The following is a 17507-nucleotide window of genomic DNA, read 5'->3' as shown; positions in this document are numbered from 1 at the left end:
TACCATTTTATTTTACTAATATTTATTCTTAAAAATAATAATAATTATTATTTTTTTAATAATTTTATTCCGTCATAATAAATTTTTATGCCAGCCTCCATGGCACGAGTGGTAGCTATCTCTGTCTTAAACCTTGAGATCCTGGGTTTGAATCCCAGTCAAGCATGTCATTTTTCATATTCTACAAATTTCCATTTGAGCTAAATGATCATAGCAGTCGATGCCTGCACATCTCATTAAATTAAAATTATAAACTACATCAGTTTGAAATTGATTTAAATTAAAACAATATTTCTAATAAAAATATAAAGCAATCCTATCTTTGTAATCTTTCTAATTGAAATAACAAACTGAACCAACATTTTTTTAAAAACATTTCTATTAACTTCTTCAAAACATTCTTAATCACAACTTTCCAACTGTCTTCACTGACTCAAAATAATTGAAAATGTTTTAATCTAAGTTATGTTTTATTATAAAATCTGGTTTGTTTCAAAAGTTTATAGTTTTCTTCACTAACTGTCAAAAATAAAAATGCACAAATTTCTTACTTTATTTTTCCAGAGAAAAGCTTCTTAAAACTGTGATGGCTGTTAGTCTGTTCTCTTGCAGGCATATCAGACAACCAAAAGGTCTTATTCTGGAACAAATCACATAGAAGATGAGTAATGGGCCTTGAGAAAAACTATCATCCATCAATTCTATGCTCTCCTTCCTCAGAGAATCTCCCTGTACCTTGTTAGTTGCAATCACAAAACATTCCTTAACTAGGAGCTGAGATACCCTAAGGAAATGAGGTTATTTAGAGGAATGCTTGGAAGGTTGAGCATGAAGAGAATCTCTTCAAGATAGTGTACTGTATCCTCAACCTCTAGCAGCAGCATGTCCTCCATTCGTATATCAGCAAATTAGTAAAAATCTACTTATCTGCCTTCTCTAATGAAGTTGTCTCTTTCTATAGTCACTTTTAGTTTTTAGAATGTTCTCAGATTCCCAAGGTTTGGATAAACTATAAATCAACCTCTAATTACTTCACCAGCTCATACAAATTTTTTAGACTAGTGATTGCTACCTAATTCTTCAAGTGCCCATCCTATTTTTAAAAGCAGTTTGGAGACTTTTTTTCCCGGTCATTCATTAGAAATGGTTACATGATAATTCTTGTAGTATCTTCATTTTTGGAGATAACTTATGCCATCCTTGACCTCATTGGTACTAAGCTACTATACCATGCTAGGTTTTGCCCACCTGAAGAATCAATCAGTAAAATATCACACCTCCATATGTGTCTTGCTGTTCATTGTCATTGAATCTGAATGGTAATGTGCTACTATGCTGCACTTAGTTGTTTGTTAATGGTTTCTTAGAATCTATGGTTCTGTCTATAAAGTTGAATTATAAATTGTGTAACATTTTTACATTAATCCAATTTAAAAAATTAAATTTCAATTTTTCAGTCCAGATATTTAGGAAATACTGAAAAGTATATGTGAAAAGCCAGTGAATTGGTGACATTTTGTGATTTTATATAATTATTTATTTATTAGTTTGAATATAGTATCCACTACTTTTAGTGAATTGTTAGTATCACTGTATTTTATCAGTATCACAAATAATGAATAAAAAGTACAAAAATCATTTATCCAAATAGGTTTTGTGACTTTGATTTGCCTTTAATCATTGTTCAGATGCTTTGATTGAGGGAATTTTTAGATACATCAAACAGCCATTTTAAAAGTTGTGATTCCAGAGGTAGTCTCATTTTGGGTAATTTACAAAAATAAAAAGATTCTTTGTAGATAATCAGTCAGCAATTGTTTTTAACATCAATAATATTATTATTTTTCATCTAATTTGATTTATATGATGTTTCTTTATCAATTTTTAAAATTGGTTAACTCTTTATTTGGGTAGGTTAATTGAAAAATTTGCAGTGTCTTTAGATTTTTTGTTTTTTATACATCTTCTAAGATTTTTTAATGTTTTGTAATATGTACCGGTATTCACAGTAATTATAAGATCATTGCATTCGATAAGGAAGACTTTTTTTCATAAGCTTCTTTACCGAATGTCCTTGTTTCAGCTTCTTCAGTGTAGGAAACGATGAATGCAGCCATCATATTGACTGCTCCTTTGTCTTGTTATTCAAATAAGAAAGGTTTCATTTTTGGTAACAAGGTGAACCAACAATTCATCATCTTCATTTTCATAATACCACAAAAATTCATGTGCTGCAGCAAGATGTTTTTCTTGTATATATCAGTTAACTTCTTTGGCACCCACCTGGCACACAATTTTTTTATCCCAAAACTTCATAGATCAAAGATTGCAAAACATCGAAGACAGCTGTGACAACATTAAAGCGTCGGATCAAATTTTTTCTTCAACTTTTTCAATCGAATCATCCATTATCACTATTAGCTGGCCACTATGTTCTTCATCATGAACATTAATTTGCTCTTCTCGAATTGAACAGCACCACTGTCTTACCTTAATAAGATAGTCAAGTCATAATATTTTGACTGTAAACATCACAAATTTGTCTGTGAATTTCAACCTCAGCTTGTTTTCCAGCAAAATTCAGATTACTCCACATTCTTCACACTTGGTGGGCCTCACGAATCATATCAATATAAATAATTAACAATAAAATAACTAAACTATTGTTGCTAACAGCTGACTATTGATAAAAATAACTGAGTTATGCAAGCACAATCTGTTACATTTCATATATAGGCGGCAAATTCAAAGTGGATCTTACTTTAAAAATACACTTCATATTTTCCTTATGAGCACTTTAACAGCAACCATTGCTTAATCAGTAATGTAAGTTCTATTAAGACTATTGTCAAATTTTTAACTTTAAAGATAATAATATTTTATCTCTGTTATATTAGATAAAATTTGAATAACAATACATAAATATTTTTAGAGTAACTAGTAGCAGTTACATATACCCATCAATAATACATTGCACTATTTTCTGGCATAGTATTTACTAAGTATATGTACTCATGTGGTTTCGTTTTATGAAAGGTTGCAAAATTTTCTGTGCTACATGGGCCAATAAACAACTGAAAGGAGCAGTGACAGCAGAAATACACAAACCAATAGTCATTTTATGTATATAATGTTGAAAAATGTTAGATAAAAGCAAATATTAGATCATTATATATTATTCTTCACACACAGCAATAAGTGTTTATGTACATCTGATTATATAATGTTATTTCAGCTGGAACTGGAACTGAGTCAAGTTGTAAGAGAACGAGGTGATCTTAGCAATCAATTATCTGTGTTAGCACGTAAGAAGGAAGGACTTAATGACGAACTGACTAGAGTGAGACAGCGTTTAGAACAAGCAAATGAAACAAACGCTCGTATTAATCGCAATCTAGAAGACCTTGTCAAGGACTGTGAGGAGAAGCAGGTTATTATATTTTCTTTTTTTTAATTTATTTTCTTCTATATTGTTATATCCATATCTTTCATTTCATTTGTTCAAGTTTTTAAGTAATAAAACTATTTAGTTTATTGATCTTATACCAATGGATTTCTTTTTAATGCAGTTGTTAATAAATTTAATTGAATTTCACTAAAGTGGGTAAAATTCATAAAATTTTTTCAGTTCTGAAAAAAAAAAGTTAAGTGTTTACCACCTGCATGGTTAAAACACAGTTTAACCATGCAGGTGGTAAACATCTTGCAGAAAGTAAAAGGAATTCAAATTCCAACCAAATTTTTACTTAGTTTGTTCATTATTACTGACCAAACAGTTATATGTTTTTTATTTAAAGTTGGTTATTTAAAAGCATTTGTTATTAACTGAACAACTGTGCATAACATGTAATGACATATTTAGATGCACTTCACTCTATCATTTCTTATGAAAGATTTAAAAAAAAAAAAACATCCTTACTTCTGATAAATTTCAGGTAATGTTGGAAACTAATGATAAGGAACTGCAGCGGCTTCAGGAACAACTGGCAGCACTTCGTAGTGAAAAAGAAGCTCTTGAAGGGGTTTTATTTGACACTCAGACTAATCTGGAAGCTGTTGATACAACACGTACACAACTTGACAAAGATGTTAATGATTTACTTGTGAAGCAGGTATAATTCATTCTTTTCAATCATTAATCTATTATATTGTTTTTCCTGTATTACTTATTTATTAATGCTCACAGTTACAGACTGAACAGCCAATTGCAAATTACAACTGCTGTAATTTCTTTGATGAGAGATGAATTTTTAATGTGAAAAACTAAGCTTGATAAAGATTGAAACTCAAAATATTTTATGTGTTACCACACTGCATACACCAGGCATGTCAAACTCATTAACCACCAAGAGCCATATTAAGTATTATATATTAAATCACAAGCGCAAAACAAAAAAAAAAACAAATGGAAATAAAGATGAAGCATAACTTTTATTATAAACAAATCAATACATGCAAAATAATAATACACAGAATATAAATATATGTATGTAGGAAAGTTTCTTTTTTTCAATTTAACATTATTTAAATAAAATATCTTTTTTTTTTAAACAAATTTTGCAACGTTTTTCATTAACCAAATCTTCAAAATTTGGTTGAATTTGTTGAGCTGTAGTTATTTTTAAAATTGCTTGCATATGCTTATCTGTTAATCTTGATCTTTCTGCAGTTTTATTATTTTTTAAAGTGGAAAATAGTTGTTCGCACAAATATGTGCTACCGAACATAGATAAAATATGTTTAATTGCTAATAACACATTGAGAAATCGCTCCGGTGATAAATAATTTTAGAGATGTGGAATCCCAACATCCATATAATATTGTTTCAATATGGAATCGTACTGAATTTTGATTAGTTCCAGTTGTAAATTTCCATCAACAGTTTCAACATCAATGGAGAAAGAAGAAGTAAATAATTGAAATTGATTTTCACTTTTCTTAAAGTTCAAAAATCTTCTTTTAAATTCATTTTCTAACAATTTAATTTGGTTGGTATATTCTGAAAATTTTAATTGTGGTGATTTCTGTAATGACTGGTAAGATTCAAAGTGAGATAAATTTTCTTTTTGAATTTTTTTTGCCAGAGTAATAATTTCTGTTTGAAAATGTTGATATTGTCAAATAAGGTGGTAACCACATGTTGTTTGCCTTGTTCTGTGTATTTTTCTTTTGCTTGTGTAATAACTCTTTTAATAACACCAGTCACAGCAGGAGCACCATCAGTTGCAAGAGAAACTAGTTTTTGTAATAATAAATTACAGTTATTCAGATTATCCATCACTGCGCTAAAAATATCAACTCCCAGTTATTGTATTGTGCATTGGAATAATTTCCAGAAGCTCTTCACTTATTTTCAAGTTTGCTTCATATCCATGAATAAAAACAACTAGCTGAGCTTTATCTTGTACGTCTGTGCTTTTGTCAATAACAATGGAATAGGTTTCAAATGTTAGAATTATTGATTTTAGTTGATTACGTAAATTTTTGGCTATATCATTAATTCTGCTGGCAATGGTATTTCTTGTTAAGCTTGCATTTTCGAACTTTTTTAATTGTTCTGGACCCAATACTTCCACCATCTGAATCATACATTTGATAATAAATTCCCCTTCAGTGAATGATTTTGACTTGGTTGCAATTAAATGCGATGTCAAATAGCTTGTTTTATAGCATCTCGATTCCCCCCCGAGGGGAGAAGATTCCACCTCGTAGCGTGTCCGGTCGCTACACCAGGACTACAGAACCTGTCGTATACGACCTGTCAAAGAAGTATTCCACCTATCTTGCCAAGAGTCGAAACCTTGGTCTTCGATCTCACGCATACACCCAGAAGTAAGAAGGCCTCCCTTCTTTGCAACATACCGCTGGCTACTTTCCGTAGCCGAAATATCAACAGGTATGATGCCCGCGATCACAGTTACTGCCTCTCGCGAGACAGTCCTGTAACCACCGACAACCGCTAACAAAAGAAGACGCTGGGCTCGTAATATAATGTCCCTATAGCATTGGTACCGCAAACGATGACCCCAGACGGGCGCAGCGTACAACATAATGGCCTCGAAAACACCTTTGTAAAGAATCCGCATGGTACGGAAATTCAACCTCCAATCGGGATGGACTACTCTACGGACGCCGAAGAAAGCATCAACTGCCTTCTTCGCCACATACTGCAGGTGCTCCTTGAAGAGAAGCCTCTCATCAAGGATAACACCCAGATATTTTTGAAGGGTGACATACCTAATTGAACGACCGTCCATCACAACCCGCGGATGGCGAGTTGCAGCTAGACGGCCCTTCAAAAACATCATAGTGGTTTTCTCCGCACTGAAAACCATCTTATGCTGAAGACTCCACAACCGCAAAACCCTACATGCCTGTGCCGCTCTGAGCTCAATCTCAGCACGCGAGCCACCCTCAAACAGCAGCAGTCCATCGTCGGCATACGCCACAACGCGACAGCCACCGGGCAAACGTAGCCGCATGAGAGAGTCAAACTCGATGGTCCATACGAGTGGACCTAATACACTGCCCTGTGGACATCCTTTTGACAAGGTCTTTCCTATTTGCGAACTGCCGTCACGAAGGACGACAGTTCTTTCGCTGAAATAACTCGAGAGAGTCCTAATTTCATCCTGCGTGCAACCACGCTTCTGCAATTGAAACAAGGCAGAGGGCCACCACAAGTTATTAAATGCCCCGGATATGTCCAAGAAGACACCGAGTACATATTTGCACTCACTGCCTGAAGACAGATCCAGGACCCTAAGAATCGCATCCTCTGTATTCTTACCGGGTCTAAAGCCATACTGGTCGTCCATCAGCATGTGATTCGAAGTCAGCCTACTATTAATGCGGAGGTAAAGTACCTTCTCGAAAATTTTTCCAACAACTGGTAAGAGCGTCAGAGGACGGTAAGAAGAACTAACGGTGGGGTTCTTGTCGCCACCTTTGAATAACAACTTTCCACGCTTCCAGCAAGCCGGGAAATACCCGGCAAATAAACACCTACTGAACACCCTAGTCAACGGGCCATGAATTACAGGCAGGGTGCGAACAAGGAGCTCCACCGTAATACCATCATATCCGGGGGCTTTGTTCCTATCCAGGCTACAGATTACTTGGCGGACTTCCGCTTCAGCAATCTCCAAAGACACAGAGTCTGTAGTGAAATCCACAACCGCCGCTAGAACTCTCCGGTGATACGAGGTCTCACCAACCTCGGTATCATCGGGGAGCAAATCGTCCATCAGAAGAGATAGAACACGATCTTTCTCAACTACAACGCCGTCTTGGGTCGAGAGAGCCGACAGAAGACTGTCCTTTTTCCGCTTGTGACCAAGTACACGATAAACAACACCCCAAGGGTCTTTACTCCCCTGCTCTTGAACTAAAGAGCGCCAGGAATCTCGCTTAGAAGTCCTAATTCTATGAAAATACTCGTTCCTTTTCTGACGATACTCCGCAAACAAGGCCTCGCGCCGGTCAGGATCACGCGCACGCTGTGCGGCTCTCCTGAGTCGGCCTTACGGCCTGCTTTATCGCAGTCAAGTCCCGAGACCACCAACCAGCTACTCTCTCTCGACCCGTACTCCGAGGGATTGAGAGTTCTGCGGCTTCAACCACCGCAGAAGAGAAATTCTCTGCCAGGTTATCTAGAGGGACCTCGTCCAGGGTACAAGTGAACACCCACATCCTGGCCGCAAGAATGTTAGAGAACTTGTGCCAATCCGCCCGCCTGTGCAAGAAACGCCCCTGCTGAACAGGGGCGTCCGCCCTAAAGACATCGCGCAGCCCATCTATCCAATCAAAAACTATGAGCCGATGGTCGCTTTCGTAATCATCGACTACAGACCAGTTCTGAATCCTACCAGAGATATCCTTGCCTATGGTAACATCAATGTTGGTACCAAGGAAGGTCCTCCGCAATCCCACCGCGCCGGCGAAGGTAGCCAACTCGCCGGCGATATTGAACACCTCAAAACGGTGCTGCGCGATGAAGCCTTCTAGCAGTTCACCGCCGTCATCTGTGATCCCACTGTGCCAAAGAAGCGATTTGGCGTTCGCATCAACTCCTATAAGAATAGGACGATCCGCTATCAGCCTGATAATTCTATCCCATTTTTCCAAATGTAAATCAGTGGGATCTCTGTTCAAAGACACGTACAAAGACACTAACTATAGACTTCCTGCACAGAACGGCGGATTTCCTTTCACCAACATGGAACTTATTCCAACCTGAAAAACCTGGCAGGTCACCCTTGACAACGTACGGGTGTTGCAGAAGTAAAACATCGAGGCTCCGCTTTTCAACGACGTTACCTAACTCCACTTGGACCGCATAGGCACCCTGGGCATTGAGTTGACCGAACCTAACCATCGAGCGAGTTGAAGTAGACCTCAACCGCTCTGCTACACACACACTCCCTGCTATTGATGGAGTGCCTATGGTTTTTGCGTAACCGCTTGCAGTTAACGCAGACCGGAGCCTCCTTTTTTTGCGGACAGTCGTCGCGCTTGTGGCTCTCTTCACCACAATGCGCGCAGAGCAACGCATACTTACAAAACTTGGCCCTATGGACGAACCTACAACACTTGAAACACCTCTGCACGTCAAGGTATTCCTTGACGCGACAGGAGGCAAAATCAACGAAGACCCTACCCTCGGACAAAAACTTCTGGTGGAGACCAGCACCTAACTCAAAATCTCCGTGATACCGAGAGGCATCACGATTTCTAGTCTTGAAGACTAGCCTACACTGCTCTTTGAACGAGGCCTCGTCCAAATCCGTGTTCTGCTCTCGAATGAGAAACAGAACTTCATCGGAGAGACTCCGCTCGATGTCATAAATTATGACCCGGGGCTTCCTCAACCGCTTGGGGTCCACCTTTACCTCAAGCTTCTGTACCGCAGGAGAGTCCTTGATGACTTGGACCGTCTCCTTATTGTCTGCAACAACTACTAACCCTCTGCTGGTCTCCTTAATATCACGAATCCTAAGCCGATTCCGATCACCACGAAGGGCCTCACGGAAATCGCGCTTCAAGTCTTGACTTTTGGTCTTCGAGCCCTCCGCCTTGTTTACGAAGATTACCTCCGGCTTCTTCGCTGCCTTGCTGGCCTCGTGTTTGGTTTTCAGGACCTCAGCGTAGCGCCTGGGCTGCACTGGGGACTGAACAACCACCTTGGGAGCCTTGACCTCGTGGGGCTTGGAGGCCAAGGCATCGAAACCCTCACTAACCGCCTTGAAAGCTTCCCTCAACTTGCCAAGTCGAGGGAGAATCGTCTTCCTCGCCTCCGAACTGACTCCGCCGGGAAGCGCTAGAAAATCTACTAAGTAGTCCAGGTCCTCCTGGACTACTTTCAACAACAGGGCAGAACTGCCAGGTCTGCCCTTAGCATTTTTAAAAGCCTCTACTACAGGGGAGGACCGCACCTGGGTGGGTGCCCCTGTATCCATTGCCTCGCTGACCTCGTCCTCGGAGGAGCTGGTTGATGGAACTAGCGCAGGTTTCCTCTTCCGCCTGGACTTCTTAATCTCTTGGAACTCCGACATGGCCGAAGATTCCCTAAGTCCTGCTGAATTAACTAAAATCTCGCTGTCTACCTACTACTGACTAATTTGGGCAAGCCCACACAGTGACAACTACCCGCAGCGAGTACGGGCAGCCGGAAACCCTTGCGTTCTCCTGTCACACTTCATACCTCTTCGCCGCTGCTGGAACGATTGATTGGTGCACTAGACGTACAACAATGAACCGCAGATTACGGCCCTCGCTCTGACAAGAGCGCAGAAGGACTAAAAGGCAAAGCCTTTTTTCTGTTACGGGGACTAACGACCAGCAGTCGTTGCCACCCTTTCGCCGCGTTGAGGCGAGTACGCGTCGCACAAGTCCACGCCAATCACACCGTAGCAGAGCTACAGATGCTGAGTCTAATTTAAAATGCGCAGTTCATGAATACAGTCTTAAGACCAGCTAACCTCGATACTGTCTGAAGGTCCACACACGACCGACAGCCAAAAGAACACTGATAGTAAGGTATACCACGGGGATACTCTGAGACGCACTACGGACCAGAGTATCTGTTTTTATAGCAGTTGTATTATCTTCAATAGGTTTGGCAAATATGCTTTGTTGTTTTTGAAGTATCAACCTTAATTTTGACCATTTATATTCACAAAGCTGCTGTACATATTTGTCATAATTTTCTTTAAGAATTGTATCATAGTGTCTTTTAACATTATACCCTTTACAATTCGTTATGGAGTTTCTACACATCAAACATAAAATTTTATATTTTCTTTAAATACAAAAGTACTGTAATTACCAAATCTTCTTGAAAAGTGCGATGCTCTTCTTCAATTGATCGTTTTCTGCTCATACCTCTGGAGGACTTGTGCATTGTTTGAATAAATTGTCATTTAAACACTAAACAAAGAACAATACTTTTTTAAACCAGATGAAAATTGTTATGTGCAAACTAGACTTGAATACAGCATTCATTCACTGACTGCTAACGAATAGCTTCTGACTCCACTGGCATTTCGTGACTCATTGTCGTGCTTGAAGTATAACCGTTCTAAGTTAAGAAAGCATAAACACATGGGTGTGCAGAAACTCAACTCGGTGAGGCATGTGAAGTGGGATTGTTGTCCTACAATGCTACCGTACTAGTATTTTGGGTAATGTTAGTACGGTAGGGGGGATAGTGCAATGCGCTCAAGTACTGAGTTGAAGCGGTAATTCAATTGCCTTCTTGTATTCATATAGTTAGTTTATCCACCGTACATGGCTACTGGCATTTACAATCAGTAGTTTGCAATACTATTTTTTTATAAATTGTTTTTTCAAAACTAATTTCGTTTCATTGAGGAATTTTTTCTTATAATTTAATTAAAGAATCCAGTTTTGTCAAAAGTTAAATAAATGTATTGTTTATCAATCTTGGTGGGCTGCAGAACAGTTCCCGACACTGCTGCATGGTTTGACATACCCTGTATACATAATTATTATTATACAATCATTAAAATTATATCTGTTTAAGAACTCTAGTAAATCAATTGTATAGGATTATATTAGATGGTAAAGGAGAATGTGAGAGATCCCTTATGATTAAGCCATAAATCATAAAGGGATTGTGTACTATTGGACTTTTTGTATGCTCCCATTCCTAGGTTTGTGTAGGATTTCTGTTTTTAAACCATAAGGAGGAACAGTACCTCCTAGCTTTTACATCAAGTTATGCACATCAAAAAGATCCTGACAATAGCTGTCAAAAAGATAAGGGAACAGGCATACATGTACCTTTCTATTGATTGGTCCATGTTCTTTCAAATGTAAGTAATAATTATTTAATTTCTATAAAAAAATTAAATAAAAAATATTTCAAATATATAAAAAAATTATTCAAAAAATGCACAGATAAATATTGTTAAAAATCATCAAAATATAAGAATAAATGATAATTTTTGGTTCTAATTTATGCTTTAATTATTTCTAAACCTTCACACTTTGCAAAACAAGTTTACTTTTTCAGCTATTACTACATACATATAGAACAATTTAGTAATTCGTTTCTGTAAATGTAGCAAATTCTGAACCAATTACTTGTATTATTTCAGGAACAACTGAAAGGTCAAATTTGTCGTCTGACTAAAGATCTTGAGAACTGTGAAAAACGATCACAAGAAACAAAGACAGTTCTTTTACAACAATGTGCTACAATGGAAGCAGAATATCAACAGACAATTGCTAATCTTAAAAAAAATAATGAAGATATTATAAGAAAATTATCTGAAGAAAAAGTGAGTTGTATGAATATTATTAAATCTTCAATTTTCTATGAAATTGTAGATTATTTACGTGCTTTATATCAGTAGGTATTAAGAGTCTTATTTACAGTTGGATATAACAAATTATATTTGTTCTTTCTTACCTAATTTACTGAAAACAGTATAATGTAGAATTCAGTTATTTTGTATCTTTTTTGCTTGACTGCATGTATTAGCAGCTGTAACTTTAAGATGTCTTAAGTGATTTTAACTAAACTAGGAATGATCTTAAGGGATGTATCCTTAGGGATGTGTAAGAAAAAATTAAATATTTAAATCTCCAGGTTAATTTTAGTTGATAGAATCTCCTGTGAATATATAAGCAGTAAACATACAAAACTTAAATATTAATCCAAATAACACTAAACATCCAAATAGTCATAGATGGTACCATGCAGATAAAATAAAATAAAAATCTTTTTAACAGATGTATAAATTGGAAACTTTTTCATAAAATGTATTAAAATTAAAGCCTCTTGAATGTTGCAAATTGTTCAATTTCATTCCCTTCCAACTTATGCAATTCTCCTTTTAAATAAATTTATGGAGTCCTTTTATCAGCAGTTCTTAACACCCGATTAGTCACTGTTTCATAATGGGTAACTTCTTTTTTTTTAACCTCCGGGTCTGCATTAAGCATATTACTGCAGAGGATGAGATGAATGATTTGTAGCATGTGTGAAAAATGCCATGCCTGACCGGGATTCGAACCCGGAACCTTCGGGCGAAGGGCCAAGACGCTACCCTCACGCCATGGAGATCGGCATATTGGGTATCCTGAATCGAATATACTTTCTCCATTCCCAACTTCACTTCACAAGTGATTCTCATATTCAGATCTGCTCCAGCTGATCTCAACCAAGACCTGCCTACTATTCTTGTAGATTTTTTCTTCAGTTTTTGCATATTTTTCAGTTGCAGAAGAAGTCGTGCTGTCATTCAACTATGTCTTGATGAATAACCCAATTTAGATCCATCTCTCCTTCTACTGCAAGGGCAAACTCTAACTACATCGCCAAACAAATTTATGGTAGATAATTGCTAGATATTTCCTTTAATTTGACTAGCCACTTCAATACTTTCTCATACAACTGCAACTCCAACAGTCTTATTCCACTTCAGCTCTTACAAAATAGTTAGAAATGTTACTAGGAAAATGGAGTGATCTCTTAAAGAAATTTTTTTAGATGCTTTTAAAACTCCTGTTTTAGTTAGGTTCCCATATTTTTGCACAATACATTAAATCACTTCATAACAGATCTGTACAATAATAATTGTTACTCCAAGCATCTGTTTTGATTGTATGAGTGTGTTTCTTACAGTCCTATTTGCAACCAAAGCCTTTGATAGTGGCCTCACTCGAGACAAAAGTATTATCTCCTATAATTTTTCCAGTTCTAATCCTGGCTTATTCTTCTGGTATCAATTTATTCTCTTCCGTGTCATTAACCTAGTATTAACTGTTATTTGTAAAAATAATTTGGCTATAGTATTCATAAGTGAAAAAATATTTTTAACAGAAAATTTTTATAGAAAAAATTCATAATAACAATTTCAATGTTATCTGTCTGTAAAAAAGGACTGCTCTTTCTCCTCTCCTGTAAAGTAATTTAATCAGTTTCTTGACAAAGTTTTTGGAATTTTTCATGTGTATATGTTTTATTAAATAAATTCAGTACGTAGTGTTCCCATTCTGCAGTCATAAGCTTGTACAATTCATAAGGAATTCCATTAAAACCAACTTCCTCTTTAAATTTACTGCAATCCATGAATCTGAATATTGGTCGCTCATAATTACAAATTAATAAACTGTTGCAATTGGGATTTATTGACTTTGATAGAAGTTTTCCAAAACATTTAATGGGACCATCAATTCGGTGATCTTATTCATTCTTAAATGCCAACTTCTTTCCAAAATTCTCCAGGATTTTTAACATTAGGTAGTTTGTCTAATGAGTTCTGAAATTACTGCTTTTTAGTCACTGCAATTAGTTGCTTTATAACTTTTCTTGGCATCCAAATGCCACTTCAATTTGTCTTCTTCAAAACACTGCCTATTACAAATCCTAAACAATCTCAAGACAAATTTTTTTACTAGTATACACTTCTCATCAATTGACAAAATGACAGCAGTTACTTTTTATAGTTATCTCTTTTCATGAAAGATTTATTACACTTTATATCAGATGTTTGTGAAGCATTTAAGAGTGATATTACGCTATAAAAATAAATGTAAATTATTAATCTGAAATAATTTCACAGTAAACTGGCCCACCTTTTCCAAACTTAGCTAAAATATAATTTTGCATTTTTTCTATAAGTTGTTTTTTCATAAGCAGTTAAGTTTATTCTTCCATATAAATGAGATATTACTAAACTGTAGGGAAATGATTTGAAATTTCAACAACCAGTAACATGTTCATATCCATTATGATTGTGCTTACATCTCTGATACCCAAATCATATCCACTGTAGTTCTGCCATTAGATCAAAAACTAGAATACTGACCTGGATAATTTCTTTCTCTTCACCTATTCAATACAGTTAGATCATTATTTTCCATAAATTCTATTAGTGTTCTTTTTGAATTAATTTGACTGTCAGATGAAAACCTCCTTCGTTTAATATAGTAACTATAAAACATTAAGATTAAGATCCCATATCCTGGCATTAAAGTTTCCACTGACAATAAAAAAGTTATTGAGGGATAATTTTTTTAGTTCTGCTTACATATCTTGGCATAGGTCAACACAATGGTAAGTGTCTTTACCTGATTTCCAGTAAATATTGCATATTACAATGTTCACATAATTTATATTAATTTTTATTAATAACTACAATTTGGAAGAAAATATTTACAACAGATACTATTCATTTTTATTTTCTAAACAAAAATAGATAAGCCACAAGTAGCTATTGCTCCCATTTTATCTCAAATGGCAGGAGCCAAAAATCGATCATAATCTTATAAGAATTTCAGAAACAGGATTTTACATAGGTAAGCATTTTCAATAAATTTTTCTGACAAGCAAATTGTATTGTGCAGTAATGATAAATTAATCTGAAAGTTATTCAATAAATTAAGATGCAACATTCTATCTATATTACAGAACAAAAATTTTCACACTACGAACTATCAAACTTTCCGATAAGGTAGGGTGAATGTAGCACCTCTGTAACCCTTCTTTACCCTGCCTGCTATTACTTGGGGTAAATTCATTACAAATTGTGTGTGTGGGGATAAAGAAATTCCAAGCCTCCCTTCTGGCTCTGCAATTTCCTTTTGTCAATACAGGATTTACTTTCCTTCTACATTTATATTATCATTTGATCTTGTTTCAGCATCCCAAGATTCACTATCAAGGTCACCCCTGGCTGTTGGCCATTTTGCTTTAGTCTCCTCTAAATTATAAAAAAAAATTATCAACCGTAATCTTTTACTAATTATTGATCCTTTCCTGGCCTTGTTTTGGAGGTATTTAAAAACAGGACCAATGAAGACCAAACATTTGGACCAATAAGGACCAACATTTTCTTTAATTTATTTAAGATCCTCTCTGACAAAAAATTCTTTTCATTTAAATTTTGGACAATTATTTAAAATCTTGAACTTAACTAAACTAGAAGAAAGTGTTTAAAAAATTAGATGACATTTCTTGGCTGACATTTTATTCAATCTAAAAACATTGTTAGTGGCATGGTTTTATAACTGTATTCCTAATTTTTCTTCTAAGATTTTTGCAACTGCAGTTTTCAAATGAGAACTGCTATTTTTTTGCAGCTCTTCAGCACAACTTATTAAATTATTATTTTGTATAAGTTTGTTGAATAAAATTTTCAGCTTTTTAAGTTTTTCAATCAGCACGTTATTATTTTTATTTCCAAGTATTTTATTTTTTCAGTATTTTGTTTTGAGGTAATATGAATATATACTGAAGTTTAATTTCTTCATTAAGTGCTTCCTGCATTTCAAATTGTAATTCTGTTTTAAATTCAGTAAATAATTTTTAAGCTCTCTTAACAGCACATTAAAAAATTTAAAAAATTAAAAACCAAGAAAAATATTATAATTGATCAATAAAAGTTTATACTTTAAAAATGTGAAATACAAGCAATTACTGTGATGATTGTATTAATTTATTTTATTTATTATTGTTCTATTATTTATATTTATTTATTTGATTTTATTATTAATTTATTTATTCAATATCAATTCAGTATTTTTGAAGATAAAGAATTAAATTTCCTTTAACAAAATAGCTGAAGTTCTCATTAAATAGACAAATAGTACTTAAGAATACTTATACAATAATTGCAATTAAAATTTTTAATTCACTTATTATTGTATAAGCTAATTTCAAAAACCTTATAATTTATTGCAGACAATCGTATCGCATACAAAACTTAAAACATGTATTCAGGCTGTAACTTAAGGCATGTATTTCAGGATTTATTGTTTTGTTAAAATAAGAATTATTTACAAGTCTCTTCTATAATTATTGTGGGAAATGGCTTTTTCAGTTTTGTTACCGATATGAAGACCATTAATACTGAACCAGTTGTTTACATATTTGAGATTCAGCTTTAAGATTTTTATAATATTAGATTTAATTTTAGTATTATTTATTATAGCTATCTTCATCTGCAAATATAAATAGTTTTTCATTCTAATATCTGTGAAGGTTGTTTATATAGGTAAAAAATAATAAAGGGCCCATAACTGAATTTTTATATCTTAAATAATAATTCTGTAACCCTAGTAGTCTGATGAATATAGTACTCTTGCATTTATTGTGTTTTCCTGAAATTAAATGACAAGAATATACAGTTGCGCCCTTGTTTGTTTAGCAAGTGTACCTACACAGAACGATTTAAATTTGAGTAGCAAATCATTCGGCTTTATCAATAGTGATGTGCATCTAATTCAACAGAATGTTTTTAGCTAGTTATTATATTGCAGACAAAGCTTAATTTCTAAACAGAGCAATTCCATCATTTATTTTTATAAAGTATGATAAGAGCTACATTTATATGCATGTCAGAGTTTTTGATTCCTGTCAGTGAATAAAAAGACCTGTGCAAATTTAATTTGAGATTTTATTTATATTAATCAGGAACAAGTGAGAGCATCTCTGGAAAAAAAATTACAAGCAAGTGTATCACAACTTGGTGGAGAAAAGGATGATGAAATTAGACAGCTACAAGAGAGAATTTCTAGCCTTCAGAAACATATAGAAACTGTCTGTCAACAGCATGAAGAAGTACTTTTGAGAGCTGAGAATGACAAACAACAAGCTCTGCTTTTAGGTAATAGTTAGTAATATATTTAAGTTTCAGAATGATTTAGGGTTTATAATTACATGTTATTTGCAGTTTCATCAACTGATGAAATACAAGAGGGCTATATTTTTAAATAGTGTTTTATTATGCTAATAGAAAAAATAACAAAATTTGGAAAAAACAATTACATTTTTATATTATAAAGTTTCTTAATACCTGTCTTATTATCGAGGAGGCTGAAACAGAATCATTAATTGCCACCACTCAATATCTAAGTATTACTCATATTTTGACTGTTGCTTACAATAGATGGTACTCATAAAAAATGACTTAGAGTATAATCCAGATGTAGGAATATCATTTTTATAAGATAATACAAAATCTTGTATAATCATC

General features: G+C 34.8%; 1 protein-coding gene across 1 annotated transcript in view; it reads left to right on the top strand.

Annotated features, from left to right (window-relative positions):
- Root (ciliary rootlet coiled-coil, rootletin) overlaps positions 1-17507 on the top strand; it is a 340123-nt gene that overhangs the window by 250571 nt on the left and 72045 nt on the right. The window contains exons 15-18 of the mRNA XM_075382006.1: positions 3236-3430; positions 3936-4112; positions 11622-11804; positions 16946-17138. Of these exons, the coding sequence (XP_075238121.1) occupies positions 3236-3430; positions 3936-4112; positions 11622-11804; positions 16946-17138 (748 nt within the window). The remainder of the gene's footprint in view (positions 1-3235; positions 3431-3935; positions 4113-11621; positions 11805-16945; positions 17139-17507) is intronic.

Source organism: Lycorma delicatula, chromosome 1 (assembly GCF_047948215.1).
Source record: "Lycorma delicatula isolate Av1 chromosome 1, ASM4794821v1, whole genome shotgun sequence".
Taxonomy (NCBI): Eukaryota; Metazoa; Arthropoda; class Insecta; order Hemiptera; family Fulgoridae; genus Lycorma; species Lycorma delicatula.
This window is presented reverse-complemented; position numbering and strand designations above follow the sequence as displayed.